The sequence below is a fragment of the Somniosus microcephalus genome, chromosome 26, assembly GCF_052327205.1.
Source record: "Somniosus microcephalus isolate GS21.2 chromosome 26, FLI_Smic_1.0, whole genome shotgun sequence".
Lineage (NCBI taxonomy): Eukaryota > Metazoa > Chordata > Chondrichthyes > Squaliformes > Somniosidae > Somniosus > Somniosus microcephalus.
Genome location: NC_141012.1, coordinates 12,857,744 through 12,884,797, shown reverse-complemented (window position 1 = coordinate 12,884,797; position 27,054 = coordinate 12,857,744). Strand labels below are relative to the sequence as shown.

General features: G+C 45.5%; 1 protein-coding gene across 1 annotated transcript; it reads left to right on the top strand.

The window, feature by feature from the left end:
* On the top strand, positions 1-26,563 carry LOC147100297 (uncharacterized). Its single transcript, XM_085967849.1, has 11 exons — positions 1-1,361; positions 3,663-3,787; positions 8,411-8,438; positions 8,534-8,598; positions 9,484-10,157; positions 11,343-11,448; positions 12,947-13,093; positions 13,225-13,285; positions 13,750-13,916; positions 17,373-17,480; positions 25,583-26,563. Exons 1-11 carry the CDS (start codon positions 950-952, stop codon positions 25,616-25,618), a joined length of 1,929 nt encoding a protein of 642 aa, XP_085823975.1. The 5' UTR covers positions 1-949; the 3' UTR covers positions 25,619-26,563.
* The last annotated feature ends 491 nt before the right edge of the window (positions 26,564-27,054 follow it).

Sequence of the window (27,054 nt, the reverse complement as noted above, 5' to 3'; positions counted from 1 at the left end):
GGTTTCCCGCGCATGCGCTGTGCATGCTGAAATCCGGCACTTCCAACGGGCCCACGCGTGAGTACACCGTCCGTACTCATGCGTTGGGACCGGAATTACTGGCCCCATAAGTTAATTTGAGTAGAGTGACTCTGTAATGGAAGCTGCTGGGGCTTGAGTTGTACGTGAAGTAGGAGATAGTTAGTTGTAAACTACATACGTTCAGAGTAGAAAGTCTTGCATTTCTATAGCGCCTTTCATGACCACTGGATAACCCAGAGTGCTTTATAGCCAATGAAGTAGTTTTGAAGAGTAGTCACTGTTGTAATGTAGGAAACGCCGGCAGCCAATGTGTGGACAGCAAGGTCCCACAAACAACAATGTGATAATGACCAGATAGTCTGTTTTTAGTGATGTTGATTGAGGGATAAATATCGATTGGGACACGGGGAGAACTCCCCTGCTGTAGCATCACTGTGCAAGTAAAGTTGTATGTAAATACTGGTGAAGATTTCTTCTAAGTGACAAAATGAAAGCTCATTCCCTATAAATGGGTTTATGATTCTATGACACCTGAAACAAAGGAAATATTTAGCCCCAATTCTTGTGCAGCATAAGTTTAACTTAAGTGATAATATTGCACAACCAACCGGATGAAAATAATAGTCTATGAACAGGTTTGTAATAAAGTTGATTATGATGAGATTTTACTGTCAAAAAGTGTGCATTTATCGTGGTTTTAGTAAAGGGCATATGTGCGTCTCGGAAAATACTGCATTAGGAATCCTCTTGTATTTATACGCCAGAAATTGATTTCCTTTGAAAGGTGATCAAAACTGCGTCACGTTCAGTGCAAGTCAATCGCTGCAACCAAATATTTGGGCTAAATTCGAATGACAGGTGCAGAAATCAGCAGGAAGCTGACGCAGGTGTTGGCGTCAATGATCATATTTCAGATCCCTCCCCTTAAATGAGCCTGTTTATATATAAAAAACGGGAAAGAAGACATCAGTCAAGAGTCAGGGTTTACAGTTTCCCCTCCTCAGTGGATTGCTACAGTAGGGAGGATTCACCTGGTTCTTACCTGTCCAGGTGTGGTCCAGGTGTTTGCAGTGTGCATCGCTTCTTACTGGGTGCATCAGCATACAACATGCTCTACAAGGTGTTAAGCCCGGATAGCCTATACGATCAGAGCAGCAATGACAGTGGCATCGATGATTGCTTGCGAGGGAGCAACCGCTCTCCTCTGGTCGGGGAAGTGCCAAGTACTCCCGGCTACAGCTCGCAGCCAAGCCCCTCCTCTCCCACCGAGGGAATGAGCGAGCTCTGCAACCTGGAACAGAACAAGACCACGCCAGAAGCTGCAAACGAGACCCTCGCTGGTAAGATACCTGCACAAAGTTATCAATGCAACCACTGCCTCTTAAGCACAAGTGGAGTGTAAAAATATGATTTCTAATTGTAGCACTAAAATGTTGCATCAGCCGCAGGTTTAAAATATAGCAACAAACTGCAATGTGATATTGGAGTGCTGGAATTTTTTTTAACGACAAGCACAACGGGTCCTTGGCTAGGGATGGGTTTTAATCCGATTTTATCATTCTCGAGTGAAAATTGCAAATAAACCAGTACTTTCCGTAAATGAATAGTGAAACGAGGATATGTAAACTGCACATGGACAGGGACTGATTGGAAAGCAAGTTATTACAGTGTTTATATACACAGTAAAATTATGAACTAGAAACTGATATCCAACCAAACAGAAGCAGAATTCAGCAAACGAGACTTTTTTTAGATGCTAGTCCAGTGTCCTGGCCAATACTTGTCCCTCAACCAACATCACTAAAACAAATTATCTGGTCATTTATTTAATTGCTGTTTGTGGGAGCTTGCTGTGCGCAAATTGACTGACGCATTCCTTACATTACAACAGTGACTACACTTCAAAAGTATTTCACTTGCTGTAAAGCGCTTTGGGACGTCCTGATGTTGTGAAAGGCGCGCGATATAAAATGCAAGTCTTTTTTCTTTCTAGTTGTATGTACCAGAGATCAGAGTTTTATGCAGGCGTTGCTTCATTATTTGCAATAGTATAGACACATTTTTGCTTTGAAGTGATCTGAATAGTGGCCGTACCAATGAGCAGTAGATGGCTATTGCTGTGCGCAGTGCATTCAGTTGCACGATCAGGTCCTAGCTTAAAGGTTCCGCTGTAAATGTTTTTGATCAGTGAGAAGTTCATCTGGATGAGTTTTTAAAATAAAAACAAGCTCAACTCAGAAATTGAAGAACTTTTCAAACAATTTGCCAGCCTCCACTTTGATACAGTGATGCGCGACAGCATTTCAGTGTCTAGAAATAAAAACTTACATTTATATAGTTCCTTTCATGACCTCAGGACACCCCAAAATGCTTTACAACCAATGAAGTACTTTTGAAGTATAGGCTCTGTAGTAACATAGGAAACGCGGCGACCAATCTGCGCACAGCGAGACCCACAAACTGCAATGAAATAACTGACCAGATAATCTGTTTTAGGTATTGGTTGCGGGATAAATGTTGGCCAGGACACTGGGAGAACTCCCACGCTCTTCTTTCAATAATTCCGTGGGATCTTTTAGGTCCACCTGAGAGGGCAGTCGGCTTAACGTCTCCTCCGGATAGGGCACCTCCAACAGTGCAGCGCTCCCTCAGTACTGCAACAAAATGTCAGCTTAAATTATGTGTCCAAGTCTCTGACATGGGACTTCAACCCACGACCTTATGCCTCAGAGGTGAGAGTGCTACCTGAGGCAAGACTGACAACTTCTAGTGAGTTATGTAACTTCTAGTGAACTGTTTGACACTATTACATAAATCATCTAACGCCCAACATTTGGCTATGTTTAACAACAACAGCATGCATTTCTATAGTGCCTTTAACATAGGAAATCATAGAATGTATGCCACAGGAACAGGCCATTCGGTCCAACTGGTCCAGCCGGTGTTTACGTTCCGCACAAGCCTTGTGTCTCCTTGGATTCCCTTTTCAGATTTCACAGTTGGGTAAGAGTGTCCTCAGTTAAGTGTTCAATGCTCTTCTGTAATTACTGGGGACGATTTCTTTGCTGATACAACCTCTTGGTAAATACAGAACAAGTTGTATAACATAAGGTGCTACGCTGTGTAAAATGTGGAACACCGAAATCCTGCAAAACATTTGGAATTGGCCCAACATACATATCTTTGAGCAGCTACGTCAGGGAGAATTTTAACTCTGCTAAATTTCAAGACATTTTCAGTAAGGTTAGCGTCTCCTTGGATTCCCTTTTCAGATTTCATAGTTGGGGAAGAGTCTGTCCTCAGTCAAGTGTTCACTGCTGTACTATAATTACTGGGGAAGATTTATTTGCTGAATCAACTTCTTTAATTAATATTACGGCTACAATATGGGGAAAGTCATTTTATTGTAACATTCAGTGCACCTTAACAAGGTGCGAACTGATGAGTAAGTACAGCTATTTCTGCCTGAAATAAACGGAGCGCTTAAGATGCTCAAACCAGCAAATTTGACGTTAATGCAAATGGATAATGGTTATCGTTTTTTGGGCTAATATAATCAGCTGACCATTTAAAACATTTTAGGCGGTGGGGACTGTGCCAAATTCTTGTACTGGTTTTTAATCAAACTTTATTTTTCTTAGGCTCAAAGAATCATATAAAGGCAGAGACTCAGAAGAAGTACTTGGGAGTAAGAGTCCGTCAGCCAGTGCGAGATCTCCTTCGCAATTATCGCATAGCCAGAGGTGAAGATCCCAATGACATCCAGGTATGAGGATTAAGTCCACTGCACCTGCACAGAGAGAAAAAAATCAATTTTCAGTCTTGTAACTATTAAACTCCACATGAAACATGATGTTAGGAGGGTGTGGTAAACCACTGTATTGTATATTGCCACCTCTGGGTGGCGCTGTGTATGGAGGTATGCCTCAGCTGACTCCACCCACCACTGTGTGGGTTTCGTTCAGACTTGTTCAGTCACTCACGAAGAAGCATGGTCTCTTCTTAGCTAATAAAAGCCTTATTCATCTCTTCTTTCGACTCATCATCTCTTCTTCGACTCATCACCTTTTATGAAGTAATTGATAAGCGTATCAATTTTATTAGCTAAAAGTTAAATGGCGACACCTGAGGAGCAACAACAGCAATGGATACAGCAGACATTGCTGAGAGCCCTCAGACCACCACGCCTGGACCTCGACCCTCAAGATGTGGGTGCATCAGCCAAGTTTGAACACTGGCTGAGCTGCTTTGAATCCTTCCTCGCAATCTCACAGGTTACAGAGGAGGATCACAAACTGAAAATTTTGACCGCCCAGGTGAGCCATCAAGTATATATGCTAATCCGGGACTCTAATACGTACGTGGCGGCCCTCGAGCTACTAAAAGGGCAATATACGCGCCCAGTGAACACAATTTACGCCCGACACCTCTTGGAATCCCGCAGGCAGCAACCGGGAGAATCGGTAGGGGCATTTGCACGGGCGCTACTGGCACTCTGCAGAGACTGCGATTGTAAAGCGGTAACGGCTGTGGAGCACGCGCAGGGACTCGCCTGTGATGCCTTCGTCAGGGGCCTCCAGTCAGACCACACCCGGCAGAGACTGCTAGAAAGCAAGGAACCCGACCTGAAGACGGCCATTGCCCTTGCGCTCTCGTTAGAGGAGGCCCACCGAAACCTCGAGGCATACCCCCGTAACGGCGCCGAGACATGGCAATCGAAACCGTGGGACACGGGACCGCCGCCCCCGGCACCAACCGCTGCAGCGACCCAACCGAGACAGCAGCCTCCGGTAAGAACTGCTTCGATGCCCAGTAACCAGGCCCAAAAATGCTATTTCTGTGGCCAGTTAAAACATCCCAGAGCGCACTGCCCAGCTAAGACAGCTACCTGCTCGGGCTGCGGGAAGAAAGGCCATTACGCTAACGCCTGCAAGGGGAAGCCAGCCAGCAGCGCAGCGTGCGGGCCGTGGGAGCAGCCATCTTATCCGCCATTTTGTGTACCCCCGGCCGCATGGCATCCGCCGCCATCGTATCCAACGCACTCAACCGCCATTTCGTCACCGGAACCGACCACCGTCTCGGCGGATGACTATAGTGACTCACTAAGCCACATACTGGCCTCCGTGACGCTGGATCAAGGCCACCCTCACCATCTATCCAGCTCCATGATGGATATCGCGGTAAACGGCCGCGCCACCAGTTGCCTGATCGACAGCGGGAGCACAGAGAGTTTCGTCCACCCCGACACGGTACGTAGCCACTCCCTCACGATTCTGCCAACGCACCATCGCATTTCTATGGCGTCCAAGTCCCAGTCAATGGACATCAGCGGCTACTGTGTGGTGACCCTGTCAGTAGGGGGCACTGAATATCAAAAATTTAAACTGCTAGTCCTGCCCCGTCTTTGCGCTGCCGTCCTGCTAGGGTTGGATTTTCAGTGCCACCTTAAGAGTGTCACACTAGCATACGGTGGACCCCTCCCCCCACTCACAGTCTGCAACCAACAACTTTTAAATCGCCCGCTGCAAACCACCTGCAGCCTTTCCACATTAAAAGTCCCCCCCCCTCCCCTGTTCGCTAACCTCACCCGCGACTATAAACCCATCGCTACCAAAAGCAGGCGGTACAGTGCCGGGGACCGAGCTTTTATCAGCTCTGAGGTGGAGCGGCTCTTGAAGGAGGGCATTATCGAAGGTAGCACTAGCCCCTGGCGAGCCCAGGTTGTAGTCGTTAAAACCACTGCAAAACGCCGCATGGTAATCGACTACAGCCAAACCATAAACCGGTACACCCAGCTGGACGCGTACCCCCTCCCTCGCATATCTGATATGGTCAATCAGATTGCGCAATACAAAGTATTCTCCACCATCGACCTTAAGTCAGCGTACCACCAGCTGCCCATCCGCCATGAGGACCGCCAGTATACTGCCTTCGAGGCAAACGGCCGCCTCTACCACTTCCTTAGGGTCCCCTTCGGCGTCACCAACGGGGTTTCGGTCTTCCAAAGGGAGATGGACCGAATGGTTGACCAGAACGCGCTGCGGGCAACCTTCCCCTATTTGGATAACGTCACCATCTGCGGCCACGACCAGCAGGACCACGACGTTAATCTAGCAAATTTCCTCCGTACGGCCCAACGGCTGAACCTAACGTACAATAAGGAAAAATGTATGTTTCACACCAAGCGCCTGGCCATCCTCGGCTGCGTGGTGGAGAACGGAGTCATCGGGCCCGACCCCGACAGAATGCGCCCCCTAATGGAGCTACCCCTTCCCCACTGCCAAAAAGCACTGAAGAGATGCCTGGGGTTTTTCTCCTACGCCCAGTGGGTGCCCCTCTATGCAGACAAAGCCAGGCCCCTCATCAAAGCCACCTCCTTCCCCCTGACACCAGAGGCGTGTGCAGCCTTCACTCTTATCAAGAACGATATCGCGAAGGCCGCAATGCACGCGGTGGATGAGTCCATCCCCTTCCAAGTGGAGAGCGATGCCTCCGACTTCGCCCTAGCCGCGACCCTTAACCAGGCGGGCAGACCCGTGGCCTTTTTCTCAAGGACCCTCCAGGGCCCCGAGACGAGACACTCCTCCGTCGAAAAGGAGGCCCAGGCTATTGTAGAAGCGGTGCGTCACTGGAGGCATTACCTGGCCGGGAAACGATTTACCCTGCTCACTGACCAGCGTTCAGTAGCTTTTATGTTTAATAATAAGCAGAGGGGTAAAATCAAGAACGACAAGATCTTGAGGTGGAGAATCGAACTCTCCACCTACAATTATGATATCTTGTATCGGCCAGGGAAACTCAATGAGCCCCCAGATGCCCTATCACGTGGTACATGCGCCAACGCGCAGAGTGATAGGCTGCAGTCCCTCCACAATGACCTCTGCCACCCGGGGGTCACCAGGTTTTTCCATTTTATCAAATCCCGTAACCTGCCCTACTCCATCGAGGAGGTCAGGACCATGACCAAGAGCTGCCAAATCTGCGCCGAGTGCAAACCGCACTTCTATAGGCCGGACAGAGCAAGCCTGATCAAGGCCACCCGCCCCTTCGAACGCCTGAGCGTCGATTTTAAAGGGCCCCTCCCCTCCGCTGACCGCAATGTGTACTTCCTCAACATAGTTGATGAGTACTCCCGTTTCCCCTTTGCCATCCCTTGCCCAGACATGACCAGTACCACGGTCATCAAGTGTCTGAATGACATCTTCGCTCTGTTCGGGTTCCCCAGCTATATACATAGCGACAGGGGCTCATCGTTCATGAGCGACGAACTTCGGCAGTACCTGCTAACAAGAGGTATCGCCACGAGCAGGACCACCAGTTACAACCCCCGGGGGAACGGCCAGGTGGAAAGGGAGAACGCGACGGTTTGGAAGGCAGTCCTCTTAGCACTAAAATCTAAGGGCCTTCCGACCTCCCGCTGGCAGGAGGTCCTCCCTGCAGCGCTTCACTCCATTCGGTCACTGCTTTGTACTGCCACTAATGCGACCCCTCATGAGAAAATGTTCGTTTTCCCCCGGAAGTCTACATCGGGAACCTCGCTACCGGCATGGTTGACTTCTCCTGGGCCCGTCCTACTGCGGAGGCACGTGAGGATGCATAAAACGGACCCCCTGGTCGAGCGGGTGCACCTCCTACACGCCAACCCCCAGTATGCCTGGGTGACATACCCAGACGGGCGGGAGGACACGGTCTCCATACGAGATCTCGCACCCTCGGGTACCCCTGAATTACCACCGTTATCCCCCTTACCACCGTTATCCCCCTTACCACTGTTATCCCCCACCACCCCTCCCAACCCAACCCCTGCAGACGGCATGCCAAAGCCCCAGGAATCTTCGCCAACCACCCAGACACCAGACCCGACGTCGGATGCTGCAACACCACCGCCGCCACCACGACGATCAGGACGTCAGACAAGGCCTCCTGATAGACTTAACTTGTAGTACCCTTCACCCCGCCGGACTTCACATTAAACAAGGGGTGAATGTGGTAAACCACTGTATTGTATATTGCCACCTCTGGGTGGCGCTGTGTATGGAGGCATGCCTCAGCTGACTCCACCCACCACTGTGTGGGTTTCGTTCAGACTTGTTCAGTCACTCACGAAGAAGCATGGTCTCTTCTTAGCTAATAAAAGCCTTATTCATCTCTTCTTTCGACTCATCATCTCTTCTTCGACTCATCACCTTTTATGAAGTAATTGATAAGCGTATCAGAGGGTCAGGGGAGAATTGCATAATCAGATCAGATTCTCTGGGGGGGAAAAAAAAGTTTCCCTGATAGTGACAAGGTTGAAAGTTGAAAGGTGGAAATTCAAACTTTAATATTTGTTGGAAAACTGGTTTGAAATGAGGATTTTAAAGATATTTTTAATTGTATTTTCTCGCAGGTGGATGTGGCCTGGAAATCAAATAATGGTAAGCGACTCAGGAGGAATATATTACTTTAAATTGTCCTTTTTTTTTACTGTATCTAATTGTGTCCAACGTGTTTGTTGGTGGCTCTATTCTAGTGAGAAGACGTGCAGTCCGGGAGGGATTCAATGTTCATCCTTATGCTTCTAAACGGACCATACAGGTAAGCTCCTAGAACTTAGAGGCTTGGAAATGACAGCAAGGCCAGCATTGATTGGCCATCCCTAGTTACCTGAGAAGGTGGTGGGCTTGGGCTTGGGCTTGTTTCTTCTTGAGGGGGATATAATACAACTGAGTGGCTCGCTTAGCTTGACTTCAGAGGGCAGTTAAGAGACAACCATGTTGCCGTGGGATTGGAGTCACAGATAGGCTAAACTGACCGGGTAAGGACAACAGGTTTCCTTCCCTAAAGGCCGTGAGCGAACCAGTTGGGTTTTGATGTCAATCCGACAGTTTCATGGTAACTTTAAAAAAAATGAATACCATCTTTTTATTTCCAGATTTTTTCAAGCTGAATTCAAATGCTTAAATTACCATAAATAAAAAAAACAGAAAATGCTGGCAATACTCAGCAGGCCAGGCAGCATCTGTGGAGAGAGAAACAGAGTTAACGTTTCAGGTCGATGACCCTTCGTCAGAACGGGCGCCAGTTCTGACGAAGGGTCATCGACCTGAAACGTTAACACTGATTCTCTCTCCACAGATGTTGCCTGACCTGCTGAGAATTTCCAGCATTTTCCGTTTTTTTTATTTCAGATTTCCAGCTTCCGCAGTATTTTGTTTTTACTTAAATGACCATGGTGGAATTTGAACTCAAATTCCACGTCTGCTGTTTTAATGGAGTGCTGAACCCAGGCTACTTGTTCGTGTGATAATATTGCATAGTGTAATTTTCAGTTTCATGTTTACAATATCATTTGCATCACTTAAGACCTATTTTCCTGCTGAATTTAAGGATGCAAAGGAGGTCTCCAAATCAGCGGTTGATTGTGACAGCTATGAATCAATGAAATGCAATAACAGTTTCCTATTTTGTTCTCCTTTTCAGATAAAAAAATCTAATGCTTACCCACGAAAGAATTTTGAAGAACTGTTGGAAGATTTAGTCGAGGTTTTGGAGACAGATCTGAAGCAAAAGGAAACGTGTTCCTACCAGACAGTGCAGATCCCGATTGAAACGGATTTCCAGCCAGGCTGCCACATTGGCTTCCCAGTCAGTTTCTGGGGGTTACACTACAGCAACCAACAGCTGCAAGCTGACCAAGGAGCCTTACACTGCCGTATGAGTCACTTCTCCGAGGATGACCCAACTCTTCCTGATCTGGGCTCTGCATCTCCCGACCCTTACTCGTACTCGGAATCAGAGTTGAGCCTTTCACCCGTTCAGCGGGCAGTCTCTGCAGCTGAACACTGCGGGAACACCTCCGATGAAGACGGGGCATTCTGTCGTCGACCCCGCTACTCTCAGAATGTCATGGAACAATCCCTTCCTCGTTGCCCATCACCCGGGGCTAAACGGCTTAGTCAAGCTGCATTGAACAATATCCAGAGCAGCAAATCTTCTCACGTTGAATGTAAGGGCCCTCCAGTCACCGTTCAGCAGCAACCTTCTCCAGACATTTCAGCCTTCTCTTTCTTCCAATTTCAACTGCGACATGTGGAGGGTAGCCTTCGCACCCTATCTACTCAGGAAATACTTTCAGTGGACAAGAACGGCAACACGCAAGTGTAACACCTATAATAATTGTAGAGTACGGACCTAAGTGTGGCCCTTAAAATGTCTAGAAGAGATTGAATGATAGAATCACACAGCACAGAAGGAGGCCATTTGGCCCACTGTGCCCGCTCGTTGAAAGAACTAACCAATTAGTCCCACTCCCACCCTCTTTCCCCATAGCCAAAAAAAATTGCTTCAATAAATATACAGTAGATGGATGGAGAGCAGCGAATCACTAAGAGATGCAGCCTAGTGCAAAAGTTAGGTTAACAAATATTACAATTTTATGCGTATACTTAGTTCCATATGTTGCAACATTACTGTTGTAGTAATCAGCGCTAAATGACTAAAACAAGTTTCCAGTGGCTGTCAAAACCTCCTTTTTTGTTATTGTATTTAGATTAAGGTAATGGTCAGCCACCTCATTCTAGTGTTTCCTAATGAAATGCGGTTTTGTCGATTTTTTTCATCTGAGAAGCGCCTTGGGCTGTCCTGCTACATCAAATCCACTGTCTAAACGCAAACTGTTGCTGCGCCATATGTTAAGATTTTCTGAAGGAGCTGATGGCGAGGAGCCTAGCTCACCACTAGCCTATAGCAGGCAATGATGGGCAGAGCGCCTCGGGCAAGGGCCTCACCTCCTGTGCACACTCCCCATAAAATGAATAACACCAAAGACAATCCATGTTTTTGTTTTTGTTTGTTAAATTCAAATATTTTCTTCAAGTTTAAATGTAGCGCTAGTGATTACAACTGCTTATTGTACGATTTTTTTTCCATTAGGTGTGGTTCAGAGTTTTGTAAATGAACACGCACTAGGTGTATGCCATTTCTTTCCAGGAAATCCTGCTGCGTGCTTTTGCGTATTTGGCCGTTAAACAGTAGAGTTAAATCCACGCAAACAGTTCAGATTAACGTCACATGCAATGTATTGCCCTTCAGTTGAATCACCCAAACCTATTACAAATTGCTGGTTTCTTGAGATGAATTTAATGCCTTTATTACAAAAAAAAACTCAATTAATTTTGATTGCAATTATGAAATTAGGATAATTACTGAAATTAACACGTAGGTTGTAGAAAGAAGGACTAGCTTAATTCAGAGCATTGAATTGCCTGTTTCTGTTCTATGCTTTGCTGCCTTGTTTAATTATCAGTAACAGGGTGTCTTATTTTTCTATATTTTGACAGAATGCTACATAATGCTGTTATTCAGGGAAAGAGAGCCTTGGCTTATGGCTTAGCCTGTAGGATGGCAAACATGGGTAGGATTGATGCAAAGGACACCAGAGGCCGAGTAAGTAATTAGAAGTCTTTGAAGAAAATTCCTGCTATTTTGTACTTTTCAAAAATGATTTTCTGGACTTTCTTGTGTTAATGGGCTAGAAATTATGTTGCTTTGCGCCCCCAGGGGGCGGGGGGCGGGGGGGTGCTAACGGGTTGCAAATGCCCCGGCCGCAAACATCCCTTGCGCCCCCTGACCTATCGCCGGGACAGGATCAGGGGGCAGCGCAGTTTAAAGGGCAGGTGTCGGCGGCCATTTTTATTTTGGCTGACTGCCAGCACCTGCCCCCTTTCGCGCGTGTGTATGCGGGGTGCCGGCCGCGATCGCTTAGCCCCGGCACTCCTCTCGAGTGTTTCCATGGCACCCCGCTCCCCAGAGGAGGCCTGCAATGCTGCTGCTGCACGTAGCGCCCCAAGTAGGAGGTGGAACGCTTCCAGGAGCACGCCGCCTCCTTCTTGGGGTGCTACTACTGAATTTACGGGGTAGGGGCCGCTAACTGTTTTGGGGCACTAAAACTAGCCCTGGCGTGATTAGTGCCCCAAAATGGGCGCCACCCAATCTTTCCCCCATGTCTTTTACATTTTTTTTAGAAGTCATAAGCAAATAAAAAATTAATTAACCTGCAACAGTCACATTTGTTCTCCGCTGTATCATGGGTTTTTATTCATTAAGTTAACCTTCACTGTATACCTGCAGTAACTTGTGTAGGCTAGAGTGGGACAATCTACTTCAAACTCTACTGACAATCCGTTTAAAAAGTGTTGTGCACTTTTTGTAAAGCACAATTAAAATTGCTCATAAGACAAAGTGAGCAAGAGTATATATCTATTTATACTATTACATAGGATTACAGAGGATATACGGCACAGAAACAGGCCATTCGGCCCAACCAGTCCATGCCGGCTCCACTCGAGCCTCCTCCCGTCTTTCCTCATCTAAATCTATCAGCATAACCATCTATTCCCTTCTCCCTCATATGCTTGTCTAGCCTCCCCTTAAATGCATCTATACTATTCGCCTCAACCACTCCCTGTGGTAGCGAGTTCCACATTCTCACCACTCTCTGGGTAAAGAAGTTTCTTCTGAATTCCCTATTTTATTTTTCGGTGACTATCTTAAATTGATGGCCGCTAGTTTTGCTCTTCCCCACAAGTGGAAACACTCTCTCTGTATCCACTCTATCAAAACCTCTCATAATTTTAAAGACCTCTATTAGGTCACCTCCTCAACCTTCTCTTTTCCAGAGAAAAGGGACCCAGCCTGTTCATCCTTTCCTGGTTGGTGTACCCTCGCATTTCCATAAAGAAAAATGTCCACTTCACCTCAAAGTACCTGTCAGTATTTTCACTTAATGGTAAAAATATTTTGTTTGTTAAAATTCTCCGTATGAGAGGACATTATGATCATGATATTGAAGTCATTAAAAAGAGAAAGCCATTGAGATTTTTTTGAGGGGGCATTTAGAGCCTTAAGGTACTCTATAGTGATATCACTACTTTTGGTTCCACAGGCTGCGCTGCACTTAGCCGCAGAAAGAAACCAGCACTTGATAGTGAATGACCTCATTTCGCTTGGCGCTCAGATCAACAATAGAGACTATTTGGGAAAAACTCCAGTCCATTTGTGTGCGGAAAATGGGTTCCTCAGAGTATTACAAGTAAGCAGAGTGCAAATGTATAGTTCACTGCCACTTGTGGGCAAGCCTCAACCTTGAACACCTCAGATTATGAATAGTTACCACTCTTGTCACATTTATCCATCAATAACATCATTATTGATCATTTGCAGATATTAGAGAAAACCTTGATGAATGGAACAGATGTGGACATTGATGCCATGGACAATAATCGTAAGCATCTCTTGATATCAAAATAATTTTTCTTTCATTGATATAATGTGACGTTAGTTATATATACTCCTCTAATAGTTTAAAACTTCATTGACTCTAATTTTCAATTGGACTGGATTGCGCATACCCACTGATGTAAGAAAACTACTAGGCACTTGGTCTAAGCGTTAAACAAAGCTTTAATCAACTGTTTTACAACATGGAGGTCTAGTTGTGTCCTTCACTAGTTCCTGTTAAGAATGTCCTGCGCAAGCTGGGTCCGTGCCCGAGTATTTATACTCTCCCTGGACAGCGCCACCCGCAGGCCGCTCAGTATTATTTCATAAGTCTTTCTTTCATGAACGACTGATTCATGTCACCCACTGTTTTTTGAAAATGACGTGTCAATTGGTATAATTCATGTGCGTTTGATCTTTACAGCTTCCAACAAATGTGAATAACAAGCCTTTGCCTTTGCTCTAAAGATCTGACCCCATTACACTGTGCGGTGTTGGCTCACAGTGCAACAGTGAAGGAGTTTGAGACCTCAGACATGGATGGTGACGTGGAGAAGTTCCTCACCTTGAGGAAGGAGCAGCTCCAGGATGGAATGAGATGCTTGCTGAGGATGGGATCTTCCCTCTCCATGCAGGTACGACCGTTGCTTCAGTTCCAGACCGTTACATCTTATTTCACTGGGTTCTGTGGGAGCAGTTTGTCACTGAATAAATGCCAGGGTCAGAACAAGAAGCGGTATTGGATTATTTTAAAGTTTTAGGGCTAGATTTTCAGTTGCTTGCGCCAGCAGTTAGCGCCTTAAGAGAAGTGATTTTCGGGCGCTATGCGTGTAGCGCCCGGGCGCAGCGCAGTTTGCGCCCCGCCCCAAATTAAGTTGCCCGTTAGCGCCGGCGCAAAGTTTAGCGGCCGCCCGGATGCGCGCGCAGAAAATGACGTCACATCCTCGTGCAACGCCCTTTGGCCGCCCTGAATCCAAACTTCAGTCGGACCGCCCCATTGTGCGGCTGGCGTTCAGAGCGTTTGTAAAATGGAACGCAACACACCCTGGGGAGCGCAAATTAAAGGGCACTCCTCCTGCACTATAAAAGGCAGTCTGCATGTGTTGTGTGGAAGGATCCAGTGTGTTGTTGTGAACGGTGTATTTATGTTTCCGGCCACCACCACCACCACCACCACCACCACCTCCTCCTCCTGTTTTCCCCCCCAGACTCTGCCTTTGAAAAAAACACATGCACCCTTCCCCTTTAAGAGCTCACTGGCACCAGAGTGTCTGCCGTGCGCTGCGCCCGAGCTCGGGTGTTGCGCTCTGCACCGCCGGCTTAGCGCCTAAAGATAGTAGTGGAACGCCTCTTTTAGCGCTCCACCAACCTCTTAGGGCGAAGCCACTGAATTTCCGGCAACGGGGCGCTACTTTGGGGCGGGCGCTAACTTCGGGCGGGCGCTAAGGTTAGCGCCCCAAAACTGTCTATACTGAAAATCTAGCCCATAGAGACTTATTGTGACTGTTAATTAGCAATACTTTTGTGGGTGCACCGCCTGTGATTTTTCAAGTTATGTTTGTAGCAGGCCAGGTACAACAACAACAACGTGTATTTATATGGCGCCTTTAATGCAGTAAAACATCTCGAGCCGCTTTATAGGGGCGTTATCAAACAAAATTTGACACCCGAGCCACGTAAAGAGATGACCAAAAGTTTGGTCAAAGAAATAGGTTTTAAGGAACGACTTAAAGGAGGAGAGAGAGGTGGAGAGGTTTAGGGAGGGAATTCCGGAGCTTAGGGCCTCAGCAGCTGAAGACACGGCCACCAAGGGTTGGGTGAAGGAAATCAGGGATGCTCAAAAGGCCAGATTTGGAGAAGCGCATTGTTATTGTACCTCGCTCTGTTTGAGAATTTAGAAAAGCTACCCTTTGATTTTAAAATTTAGCAGCACAGTAGTATTCGAAGTTTGTCTTATGAGGAAAGGTTGAGCAGGTTGGGCCTACACTCATTGGAGTTTGAGGGGGGATCTTATTGAAACATAAGGTTCTGAGGGGGTTGGACAGGGTAGATGCTGAGAGGATGTTTCCCCTCGTCAGGAAATCTAGAACGAGGGGACATAGTCTCAGAATAAGGGGTCGCCCATTTAAGACCTGGATGAGGAGGAATTTCTTCTCTCAGAGGGTCGTGAATCTTTGGAATTCTTTACCCCAGAGAGCTGTGGAGGTGGAGTCATTGAATATATTCAAGGCTGAGATAGACAGATTTTTGAGCAAGAGGGGAGTCAAAGGTTATGGGGAGCGGGCAGGAAAGTGGAGTTGAGGCCAAAATCAGATCAGCCATGATCTCATTGAATGGCAGAGCAGGCTCAAGGGGCAGAATGGCCTGCTCCTGCTTCTGCTCCTATTTCTTATACCTCACATTCTATTTTAATTCACTCTGAAGCAATTTATAGATCCCACAAATGGAGATGGTATTGAGTCAAATGTGGTTCAAAATGAAGAATGTAACTGCGGTGAATAAAACAGATCTGCACCAGTGATCCAGATCACGATCTAGTGACCTTTACCGACAGCGTGCGTGGTTTTATGAAGGGGAAGTCATGTTTGACAAATTTGCTCGAATTCTTTGAGGATGTAACGTACAGGGTGGATAAAGGGGAACCAGCGGATGTAGTGTATTTGGACTTCCAAAAGGCATTTGACAAGGTTCCACACAAAAGATTACTGATCAAGATAAGAAATCACGGGATTGGGGGTAATATACTGGCATGGGTGGAAGATTGGCTATCTAACAGAAAACAAAGAGTTGGGATAAATGGTTCATTCTCGGGCTGGCAATCAGTAACTAGTGGTGTTCTGCAGGGGTCAGTGCTGGGAGCCCAACTCTTTACAATCTATATTAACGATTTGGAGGAAGGGACCGAGTGCAACATATCCAAGTTTGCCGACGATACAAAGATGGGAGGGAAAGCAATGAGTGAGGAGGACATAAAAAACCTGCAAAAGGACATAGACAGGCTAAGTGAGTGGGCAGAGATTTGGCAGATGCAATATAATGTTGGAAAGTGTGAGGTTATGCACTTTGGCAGAAAAAATCAAACAGCAAGTTATTATCTAAATGGAGAGAAACTGCAAAGTGCTACAATACAAAGGGATCTGGGGGTCCTGGTGCATGAAACACAAAAAGTTAGTATGCAGGTGCAGCAGGTGATCAGGAAGGCCAATGGAATCTTGGCTTTCATTGCAAGGGGGGTGGAGTATAAAAACAGGGAAGTCTTGCTGCAGTTATACAGGGTATTGGTGAGGCCACACCTGGAATACTGCGTGCAGTTTTGGTTTCCATATTTAAGAAAAGATATACTTGCTCTCGAGGCGGTTCAGAGAAGGTTCACTCGGTTGATTCCGGAGATGAGGGGGTTGACGTATGAGGAAAGGTTGAGTAGGTTGGGACTCTACTCATTGGAGTTCAGAAGAATGAGAGGCGATCGTATTGAAACATATAAGATTGTGAGGGGGCTTGATCGGGTGGATGCGGGGAGGATGTTTCCACTGATGGGTGAGACTAGAACTAGGGGGCATAATCTAAGAATAAGGGGCTGCGCTTTCAAAACTGAGATGAGGAGAAACTTCTTCACTCAGAGGGTAGTAAATCTGTGGAATTTGCTACCCCAGAGAGCTGTGGAAGCTGCAACATTAAATAAATTTAAAATGGAGATAGACAGTTTCCTAGCAGATAAGGGAATTAGGGGTTACGGGGAGAGGGCAGGGAAGTGGACGTGAGTCTAGATTCGGATCAGCCATGATACTATTGAATGGCGGAGCAGGCCCGAGGGGCCGTATGGCCTACTCCTGCTCCTACTTCTTATTATGTGATGTTGGGCAAGGGCAGGACCGGGCTTGACGTTAATGCTACCTCAGTTGAGTAGCCTGCCAACACTCTGCCCAGCCTGGGGCACATGAAGGGCAGTTTCATGGGCGAAGTGCCAGCGAATGAATGATACCCATGGAACATCAGTCAGCACTTTCTGCGAGAGGAGGGGATGGGATAAAGGGAGAAGATTGAGGAATGTCTCCCCAAACGTGTAATACGACCTGTTCTTCCCTTAAAAGGACATGAATGGCCGAAGTGCCATTCACTTTGCGGAGGAAGAAAATGACACTGAAGTTCTGAGTTTTCTTCATGGCCAAGTTGATGAAATGAAAACCGTCCACCACAAGGTACATTCCATCAAGTAAAACCAAATGAGAAACACTTGATGTATTTAATGTCTTCATTTTAGTGAGAATTTCTGTTGATCCAAAGAGTAAAATTTTAATAATTTGCCTTATTTGCAAAAGCATTTTTTAAAAATTCAATAAGGGTTACTTAGTCTGATGACCAAACTTAAAAATGAAATACACACGGAAAAATACCACACAAACCCCAAATCATAGAGCACAGAAGGAGGCCATTCGGCCCATCGTGCTTGTGCCGACTTGTTGAAAGAGCTCCCCAATTAGTCCCACTCCCCTGCTCTTCACCCAGAGAGTGGTGAACCTGTGGAATTCTCTACCACAGAAGGCAGTGGAGGCCAATTCATTAAATATATTCAAGAAGGAGTTAGATATATTTCTTAAGGCTAAAGGGATCAAGGGATATGGGGAGAAGGCAGGGACAGGGTACTGAATTTGGATGATCAGCCATGATCTCATTGAATGGCGGAGTAGGCTCGAGGGGCCGAATGGCCTACTCCTGCTCCTATCTTCTATGTTTCATAGCCCTGCAAATAACAAATATAATTAACAAATTAAGGACTCCTTCAACACTTTTGATTATTTATATATGAACAGAATTGTATAAACTGTTTATCTGTTCCTAAACCTGGCCCTTATTTTTCTATTATATTGAACAAGATTAGAATGCTTTTTCCCCCAAACAATAGAGTCATGAAGACACATACCTTCCATATTCCCAGTCTTTCACTTAGGGCTGCTTTTCCCCCTTTTCTTACCCTAAACAGAAGGATTGATTTCCCAGCTTTCAGTGAGCTGGATTAAGGTGAAAGCACATGCAGTTCTGTCGTGGATAACTATGTGCAACACGAATCAGAAGGCCAAACAAAAGTAAACCAGGCCATCATAATGCACCTGTAGTAACTGTCTTTTCCAACATCCCAAGCCACTTAAATGACGAATAATTCGTTTCACCCTGCCCTGGATTGTGCAAGAGTTTTGAATATGCCACAACAGCATTTTCCGAAAGCCCGTTCAATAGACTGGGACGCAGAACCCGTGCCTTGGGACAGTTTATTCTTTGAGTGGTGCACTCATGGACCATGGTAAATGGTATGTTGACCTTCGTAGCGAGAGGGTTCGAGTACAAGGACAAGGATGTCTTGCTGCAGTTGTACAGGGCCTTGGTGAGACCACACCTTGAGTATTGTGTGCAGTTTTGGTCGCCTTATCTGAGGAAGGATGTTCTTGCCATGGAGGGAGTGCAGCGAAGATTCACCAGGCTGATACCTGGGATGGCAGGAATGACGTACGAGGAGAGATTGTGTCAATTGGGCTTATACTCACTGGAGTTTAGAAGATTGAGAGGGGATCTCATCGAAACCTATAAAATTCTGTCAGGTCTGGACAGACTAGATGCAGAAAGGATGTTTCTGATGGCCGGGGAGTCCAGAACCAGGGGTCATAGTCTAAGGATAAGGGGTAAGCCATTTAGGACTGAAATGAGAAGGAATTTCTTCACCCAGAGAGTGGTGAACCTGTGGAATTCTCTGCCACAGAGGGCGGTGGAGGCCAGTTCATTAAATATATTCAAGAAAGAGTTGGATATATTTCTTGAGGCTAAAGGGATCAAGGGATATGGGGAGAAGGCAGGGACAGGGTACCGAATTCGGATGATCAGCCATGATCTCATTGAATGGCAGAGCAGGCTCGAAGGGCCGAATGGCCTACTCCTGCTCCTATCTTCTATGTTTCTATCCCTATTCCTGGACTGCCCTCTCCACAACCTCCTGCTGCACTGCGTAATAACCAGCACACTATGGATAAAAACTTTGTGGCAGTACTCAGTTCTGTCAGTGTTGCTGTGAGTTAGATGTCTTACCTTTCCTGCATATAAGCATCAGAATCATGGAATCATAGAATGGTTACAGCACAGAAGGAGGCCATTTGGCCCATTAAGCCCGTGCCGGCTCTCTGCAAGAGCACTTCAGCTAGTCCCACTCCCCCGCCCTTTCCCCATAGCCCTGCAAATTTTTTTCCTTCAGGTACTTATCCAATTCCCTTTTGAAAGCCATGATTGAGTCTGCCTCCACCACCCTTTCAGGCAGTGCATTCCCGATCCTAACCACTCGCTGCATAAAAATGTTTTTCCTCATGTCGCCTTTGGTTCTTCTGCCAATCACCTTAAATCTGTGTCCTCTGGTTCTCGACCCTTCTGCCAATGGGAACAGTTTCCCTCTATCTACTCTGTCCAGACCACTCATGATTTTGAACACCTCTATCAAACCTCCTCTCAATCTTCTCTGCTCCAAGGAGAACAACCCCAGCTTCTCCAGTCTATCCGTGTAACTGAAGTCCCTCATCCCTGGAACTATTCTCAAATCTTTTCTGCACCCTCTCGAAGGCCTTCACATCCTTCCTAAAGTGCGGTGCCCAGAATTGGACACAATACTCCAGTTGAGGTCGAACCAGTATTTTATAAAGATTCATCATAACTTCCTTGCTTTTGTACTCTATGGGCTGGATTTTCCTAAGCCCCTGGAGTCGGGTTGGAGGCGTGCGGGCGATAAAAATCAGAGATCCGGGGGTCCCAACCCCATCCCGCCTCCATGTCAATTTCATAGGAGTCGGGTTGCCGACAAGTGCTGGAACCCGACTCCCAGAGGCGGGAAGGGATTAAAGGCAATTAAACTGCCTGTTAACAGGTAGTTTTTTGCCTATTCGCGATTTTTATTGCTGGTTTGTGGGCTTCCCGACAGCTCCAAACCACGAAAAGTTTTCGAGGCGGGACGTGGGTCTGAGGTCTTGGAGGGGTCGAGATGCCCAGTGTTCAGGTGAGTGAGGGGTGCAGGAGTGCAAAGGTAAGTGTTTTGCAAGTGTTTAAAGTGTTTAAATAAGTTTAACTTACTTTTACTTACCTTTACAGGAGTCCTGCATTCCGGTGTCGGGAGTCGGCTGCAAGAACCACAGAAGCTCCGATTTTTAAAAAAAAATCAGCTTCTTGGTTTCTGCAGCAAAATGATTTTAAAGTTATCCTGAGAAAGGACTGAGGCTGAATTAGCAGTTTTTCAGTGCTTGACAGCTTCAAACAGCTGTTAAACACTGATATTCCATCTGCCAAAAGCTTTTGACAGATGAAATGTCAATCTCTGACGTCACCTGTTGCCGGGTGGCCCTTAATTGGCCTGCTGAGCCCACAGGGCGGGCTCAACAAGGTCAATCAGAGGAAAATCCAGTGGGTTGGCCACATCTCCATGGAGGCGGGACAACAAGCCCGAATGTGGGTTTCCCACCTCCAACCCGCCCCCGTAGCAAAATCCAGCCCTATGCCTCTATTTCTGAAGCCCAGGATCCCGAATTCTCAGTGCGAATGTGAGCTGTGAGCAATGCTCCCTCTAAGCTGCGTGCGTGCAGGGCCGCGCAGTAATCCGCAAGGTCCCACGCAGGCCGCTGACCAGCTTTTACATCGGAAATACCGCACACGCGCAGAAATTTAAAGGGACCACGTGTTGAAAGAAAGAGGCCGCGCGGAGCAAAGTGCAGCCTACAGGGAACATTGGCTGTGAGCGCAGTTTTCCTACCTATCCTACCCTGCACAAGAATGCATGATTTTTTTCTTGGTTACTCTTCAACAAAGAATTAAAAGTCCTTAACAAGCTTCTTTTCTTTTATAGCTAACTTGCATAAGAGCGGGAATCAGTAACAACACAGATGACGTCTGTTATCATTTCCCGCGGGTTTTACTCCTGTGTCTGCTTTTTTGTAAAACTTTACACAGAAAAGGAAAATAAGGACCCTAATTTTTTTTTTAAACAGAAGACTTTTTATTCTGGAAGTTATACTTTGCAGCTTTTAACAAATTAATAAAGTCTTAAATAATACTTTATTTTGTTTCTGATATTACTTTTATGAGGCCTAGCTTTTAAACCAGGCCTTTATTTATATATAATATATATTTAAATCAGTGAAACATAGAAACGTAGAAGATAGGAGCAGGAGTAGGCCATTCGGCCCCTCGAGCCTGCTCCGCCATTTAATGAGATCATGGCTGATCATCCAAATTCAGTACCCTGTCCCTGCTTTCTCCCCATATCCCTTGATCCCCTTAGCCTTAAGAAATATATCCAACTCCTTCTTGAATATATTTAATGAATTGGCCTCAACTGTCTTCTGTGGTAGAGAATTCCACAGGTTCACCACTCTCTGGGTGAAGAAATTCCTCCTCTGTCCTAAATGGCTTACCCCTTATCCTTAGACTGTGACCCCTGGTTCTGGACTCCCCCACCATTGGGAACATCCTTCCTGCATCTAGTATGTCTAGTCCTGTTAGAATTTTATAAGTTTCAATGAGATCCCCTCTCATTCTTCTAAACTCTAGCAAATATAAGCCTAATTGACCCAATCTCTCCTCATACGTCATTCCTGCCATCCCAGGTATCAGTCTGGTGAATCTTCGCTGCACTCCCTCCATGGCAAGAACATCCTTTCTCAGATAAGGCGACCAAAGCTGCACACAATACTCAAGGTGTGGTCTCACCAAGGCCCTGTACAACTGCAGCAAGACAACCTTGCTCCTGTACTCGAATCCTCTCGCTATGAAGTCCAGCATACCATTTGCCTTCTTAACCGCCTGCTGCACCTGCATGCTTACCTTCAGTGACTGGTGCACAAGGACACCCAGGTCTCGTTGCACTTGCCCTTTTCCCAATCTATTGCCGTTCAGATAATAATCTGCCTTCCTGTTTTTGCCACCAAAGTGGATAACCTCCCATTTATCCACATTATACTGCATCTGCCATGCATCTGCCCAATCGCCCAACCTGTCTAAATCGTACTGGAGTTTCTCTGCATCCTCCTCACAGCACACATGCCCACCCAGCTTTGTGTCATCTGCAAACTTGGAGATATTACATCTAGTTCCCTCATCTAGATCATTAATATATATTGTGAATAACTGGCGCCCTAGCACCGATCCCTGCGGTACCCCACTAGTCACTGCCTTCCACTCGGAAAAAGATCCGTTTATTCCAACTCTTTGCTTCCTGTCTGCCAACCAGTTTTCTGTCCAAGTCAGTACCTTACCCCAAATCCCATGTGCTTTAACTTTGCACGCTAGTCTCTTATGCGGGACCTTATTGAAAGCCTTCTGAAATTCCAAATACACCACATCCGCTGGCTCTCCCTTATCTATTCTACCAGTTACTTCCTCAAAGAATTCCAGTAGATTAGTCAAGCATGATTTACCTTTTGTAAATCCATGTTGACTTTGTCTGATCCTGTCACTGTTTTCCAAGTGCTCTGCTATTACATCTTTTATAATGGACTCTAGCATTTTCCCCACTACCGATGTCAGACTTACCAGTCTATAATTACCCGTTTTTTCTCTACCACCTTTTTTAAACAGTGGGGTAACATTAGCTACCCTCCAATCCATGGGAACTGTTCCAGAGCCTATAGAATTTTGGAAGATGACCAGCAATGCACCTACTATTTCTAGGGCCACTTCTTTAAGTACCCTATGATGTAGATTCTCAGGCCCTGGGGATTTATCGGCCTTCAATCCTGTCAATTTCCCTAACACCATTTCCCTACAAATACTGATTTCATTCAGTTCCTCCCTTTCATCAGACCCTATGTTCCCCGACATCTCTGGAACTTTATTTGTGGCCTTCTTTGTGAAGACAGAAGCAAAGTATGTATTTAATTGGTCTGCCATGTCTTGTTCCCCATTATAAATTCCCCTGATTCTGACTGCAAGGGACTTTACCAATCTTTTTCTCTTCACATATAGAAGCTTTTACAGCCAGTTTTTATGCTCCCTGAAAGCTTACTCTCATACTCCCCCTCTTAATTAATCCCTTTGTCCTCCTTTGCTGAATCCTAAATTGCTCCCAATCCTAGGTTTGCTGCTTTTTCTGGCCAATTTATATGTCCTCTCCTTGGATCTTATGCTATCCCAAATTTCCCTTATTAGCCAATGTTGAGTCACCTTTTTTGTTTTATTTTTATGCCAAACAGGGATGAACAAATTCTGTAGTTCATCCATGCAATCTTTAAATGTTTCCCATTGCCTATTCACCGTCAACCCTTTAAGTAACATTCCCCAATCCATCTTAGCCAACTCGCGCCTCATACCATCGTAGTTTCCTTTATTTAAATTCAGTACCCAAGTCTCTGAGTCAACTACTTCACTCTCCATCTTAATGAAGAATTCTGTCATATTATGATGGCTCCTCCCCAAGGGGCCTCGCACAACAAGATTGCTAATTAATCCTTTCTCATTACATAATACCCAGTCTAAGATGGCCTGATCTCTAGTTGGTTCCTCGACATATACTCTAGGAATTCTTCTTCCACAGTATTGTTACTAATTTGGTTAGACTAATCTATATATAGATTAAAGTCACCCATGATAACTGCTGTGCCCTTATTGCACGCATCACTAATTTCCCATTTAATTAATGAAATTACTAATGTTCTACTTCCTTTGTATCTCTAAAGGAATTTACCTCACATGCATTATTTGATGTGATGGACCAAAAATCTGATTTACAAAAAGTGGCTCCTGAACTGCTTTCTTGTGACATTTTCATGCAGACCAGCCATGTGCTGTGAGGTCGGTTAAAATCTAAAAGAGTTTTTGGGCTGCAAAAATATTTAAAGAAAGAAAGAAAGACTGGCATTTATATAGTGCCTTTCACGACCACCAGACATCCCAAAGCGCTTTACAGCCTATGAAGTACTTTAGAAGTTTAGTCACTGTTGTAACACAGTAACATATATCTGAAAATCGTTTTCTTTTTAAGACAATGGCCCGTATTTTCCGATGCCTACGGGCGTGTACGAGCTGTGTACACACCCGTAGGAACATCGGAAATGCCGGTTTCAGGCTAGTGAAGCGCAGGCGCTGAAAACCAGTATTTCCAATCTGCGGGGGGGGGGGGGGGGGGAGAGTTCCGCTTTCAGAGAACCTCCACCCACTGAAATCCCTTAATCTTACGCCTGGTAAAAGCAAGCGTAAGGGCTGCTTTTACCAGCATAAGAATTGAAAAAAGTAAAAAAATGAATTTTTTTTCCACTCATTTATAATTTAAAAATACTTTTAAAAATGTAAGTTTATTTTTAGCCCTGTAAAAAACGAATTCTTTTTTCAAAAAATGTAATTTGTTTAAAATATTAAATTTAATGCAATTTTAAAAACGTGATTTTTAAAAAATTTATTGAATGTTTTAGTGTCTTTTTTCAGTGATCCCCATTCATACTTTTGACAGGTCTATCTGTCAAAAGTATGAAGGGGGATTCCCTTCTTTCATTGGCTCCCCATGGCCCATGTGATCCCAGGGATGCTTGCGAACTGCCTGCGCCCCTGGGATACCTGGGCCCTGCGCATTTCGTCGTGGAGAGGCCCAGGAGCGGAAATGTCCGGACCTCGGGAGCCCTCGGGTAAGGGGGGTCGATTTTTTTCCCCAATAGGAGGCCTCCGTACGCAGGAAGCCTCCTATCGGAAATTAAGGGCCAGTGTGTCAGCTCGTGGCTCAGTGGGTAGCACACTCGCTTCTGAGTCAAAAGGTTGTGGGTTCACAGTCCCACTCCAGGGACTTGAGCACATTAAAGCTAGCCTGACGCTCCCAGTGCCAGTACTGAGGGAGCGCCGCACTGTCGGAGGTGCCGTCTTTCGGATAAGACGTTAAACCGAGGGCCCCATCTGCCCTCTCAGGTGGACATAAAAGACCCCATGGCACTATTTCGAAGAAGAGCAGGGGAGTTCATCCCGGTGTCCTGGGCCAATATCCCTCAACCAACATAATGAAAACAGATTATCTGGTCATTATCACATTGCTGTTTGTGGGAGCTTGCTGTGTGCAAATTGGCTGCCGTGTTTCCCACATTACAACAGTGACCACACTTCAAAAAAGACTTCATTGGCTGTAAAGCGCTTTGGGACATCTGATGGTCGTGAAAGGTGCTATAGAAATGCAAGTCTTTCATTCTTTCAAAAGAAATCCTAGAAACCACATTTTAAATCGATTTTCATGTCTAAAGCATTTATACTCATGTCCCCCCTGCCCAAAATATTAAAATAAATTATGTGTTATTTTTCTTTCTAGGAACTCGGCAAGAGACTCGGCATCGGCTGTCAGTGAGACGGTCCAGGAATTGACAAGTAAAAGTCAACAAATTGTGAAGACTGAGCTGGAGTTGAAAGCAAAGCCTATGTTTTTTTCCCATAAATCGATCACACCCGAGCCATTTATTAAATACTGTCGCGTGCTAGAAATCGATTTTTCAGCAACGTGTTGCAAACAACGAACAACTTGCAATAAAATCATTTAATGAATGCCGTTGAATAAAATCATAAATGATGGCAAATCCATAATCAGTGCAGCCTGGTGAGAGCTCTGAAGCTTGAGTCGCACATTCTGTGCAATTTATACAAAATGTATTTTATTTCTGAGGGAGTACAAGGCTTTGCTTCACACAGCTCAGGCTATTAAAAAAAATGCAACCAGCGTTAAAAGGGTTACCAACATTGCAGCAAAGAAAAGTAAATAAGGTCTAATAAAAAGAGTCCTATGGCAATCTAAAGTTGAAATTGTTATTTTCAAGATTACTTGATTAAAACAGCTCGAATGATCTGGATTAAATGCGTTACTGTGCAGCAGCTGTATATAGCACATATATATATATATATATACACAGGTGTTTTGGGTACCTGCGGAATGCGCGCTCATTGCTAATACACGTAACCCGCTCAAACTAAATTATGAGGAAGTGTTGATCTTAATGGTGATGGGAGTTTGACATTCTCTTGTAATCACTAAGTGTAGTGCATCAAATAACCACCGAATCGCAATGAGATGAAAGGAAGTCGAGCTGCTTCCAAAGACACTTTAAAAGGAAGCTCTTCCACCCACACTGTTAACCAGTAATGCAGACAATTTCAACTTTAGTTTCTGGTCTACGACCGTTAGTTATACGGGAGCCCATGGTTGCAAATTAGCTGGTTTCTGTGAAACTTCCATTGTTGGCTACATTGTTTAGCAAACTGTATTGTATATATTGTTTCAGTAAAAAAGCACTTCTGATTATTCCCTTTGTTTCCTGTCTACAATCTATTTTTATTGACTTGTTTTTAAAACTGTATATAGATGTCTGCTGATGGCTGTTCCTTCGGTCGTTTGGCCTATTTTTGGATTGAAAATTAAGCTTGTTCATATGACACTGATGATTTGGAGGGCAGTGACAGATTGCTTATTGATGTACTGAGAGAATGACATAGAAATGTTTGATCATTTTGAATAGCTGAAATATTGGTTGCAAGGCATTAAGAGGTGGCTTGATAATCAACCATTGACATTGGCTGATTATCTTTTAATTTTTTCAAAACCTAACACAATTGTTCTCACCCCTACATGCCCACAGTTATCTTGGTCTCTCCAGATTATGTATATTCTGCAGCCAAGGGAGCAGGCAACTAATCTGGCTGGGCCCAATTTTATCTCTCACTCTCTTTCAGTGTGTCTTTTAGCACTAGCAGGAAACCAACAGTGTGTGGGAGTTAACCTATGTTTTGAAACTT

Coding starts and splice junctions, on each gene's coding strand:
- LOC147100297 (XM_085967849.1), top strand. CDS start 950: ATGAGCCTGTTTATATATAAAAAACGGGAAAGAAGACATCAGTCAAGA. Junction 3,788..8,410: donor AAGATCCCAATGACATCCAG/GTATGAGGATTA, acceptor ATTTTCTCGCAG/GTGGATGTGGCCTGGAAATC. Junction 11,449..12,946: donor CAAAGGACACCAGAGGCCGA/GTAAGTAATTAG, acceptor TTGGTTCCACAG/GCTGCGCTGCACTTAGCCGC.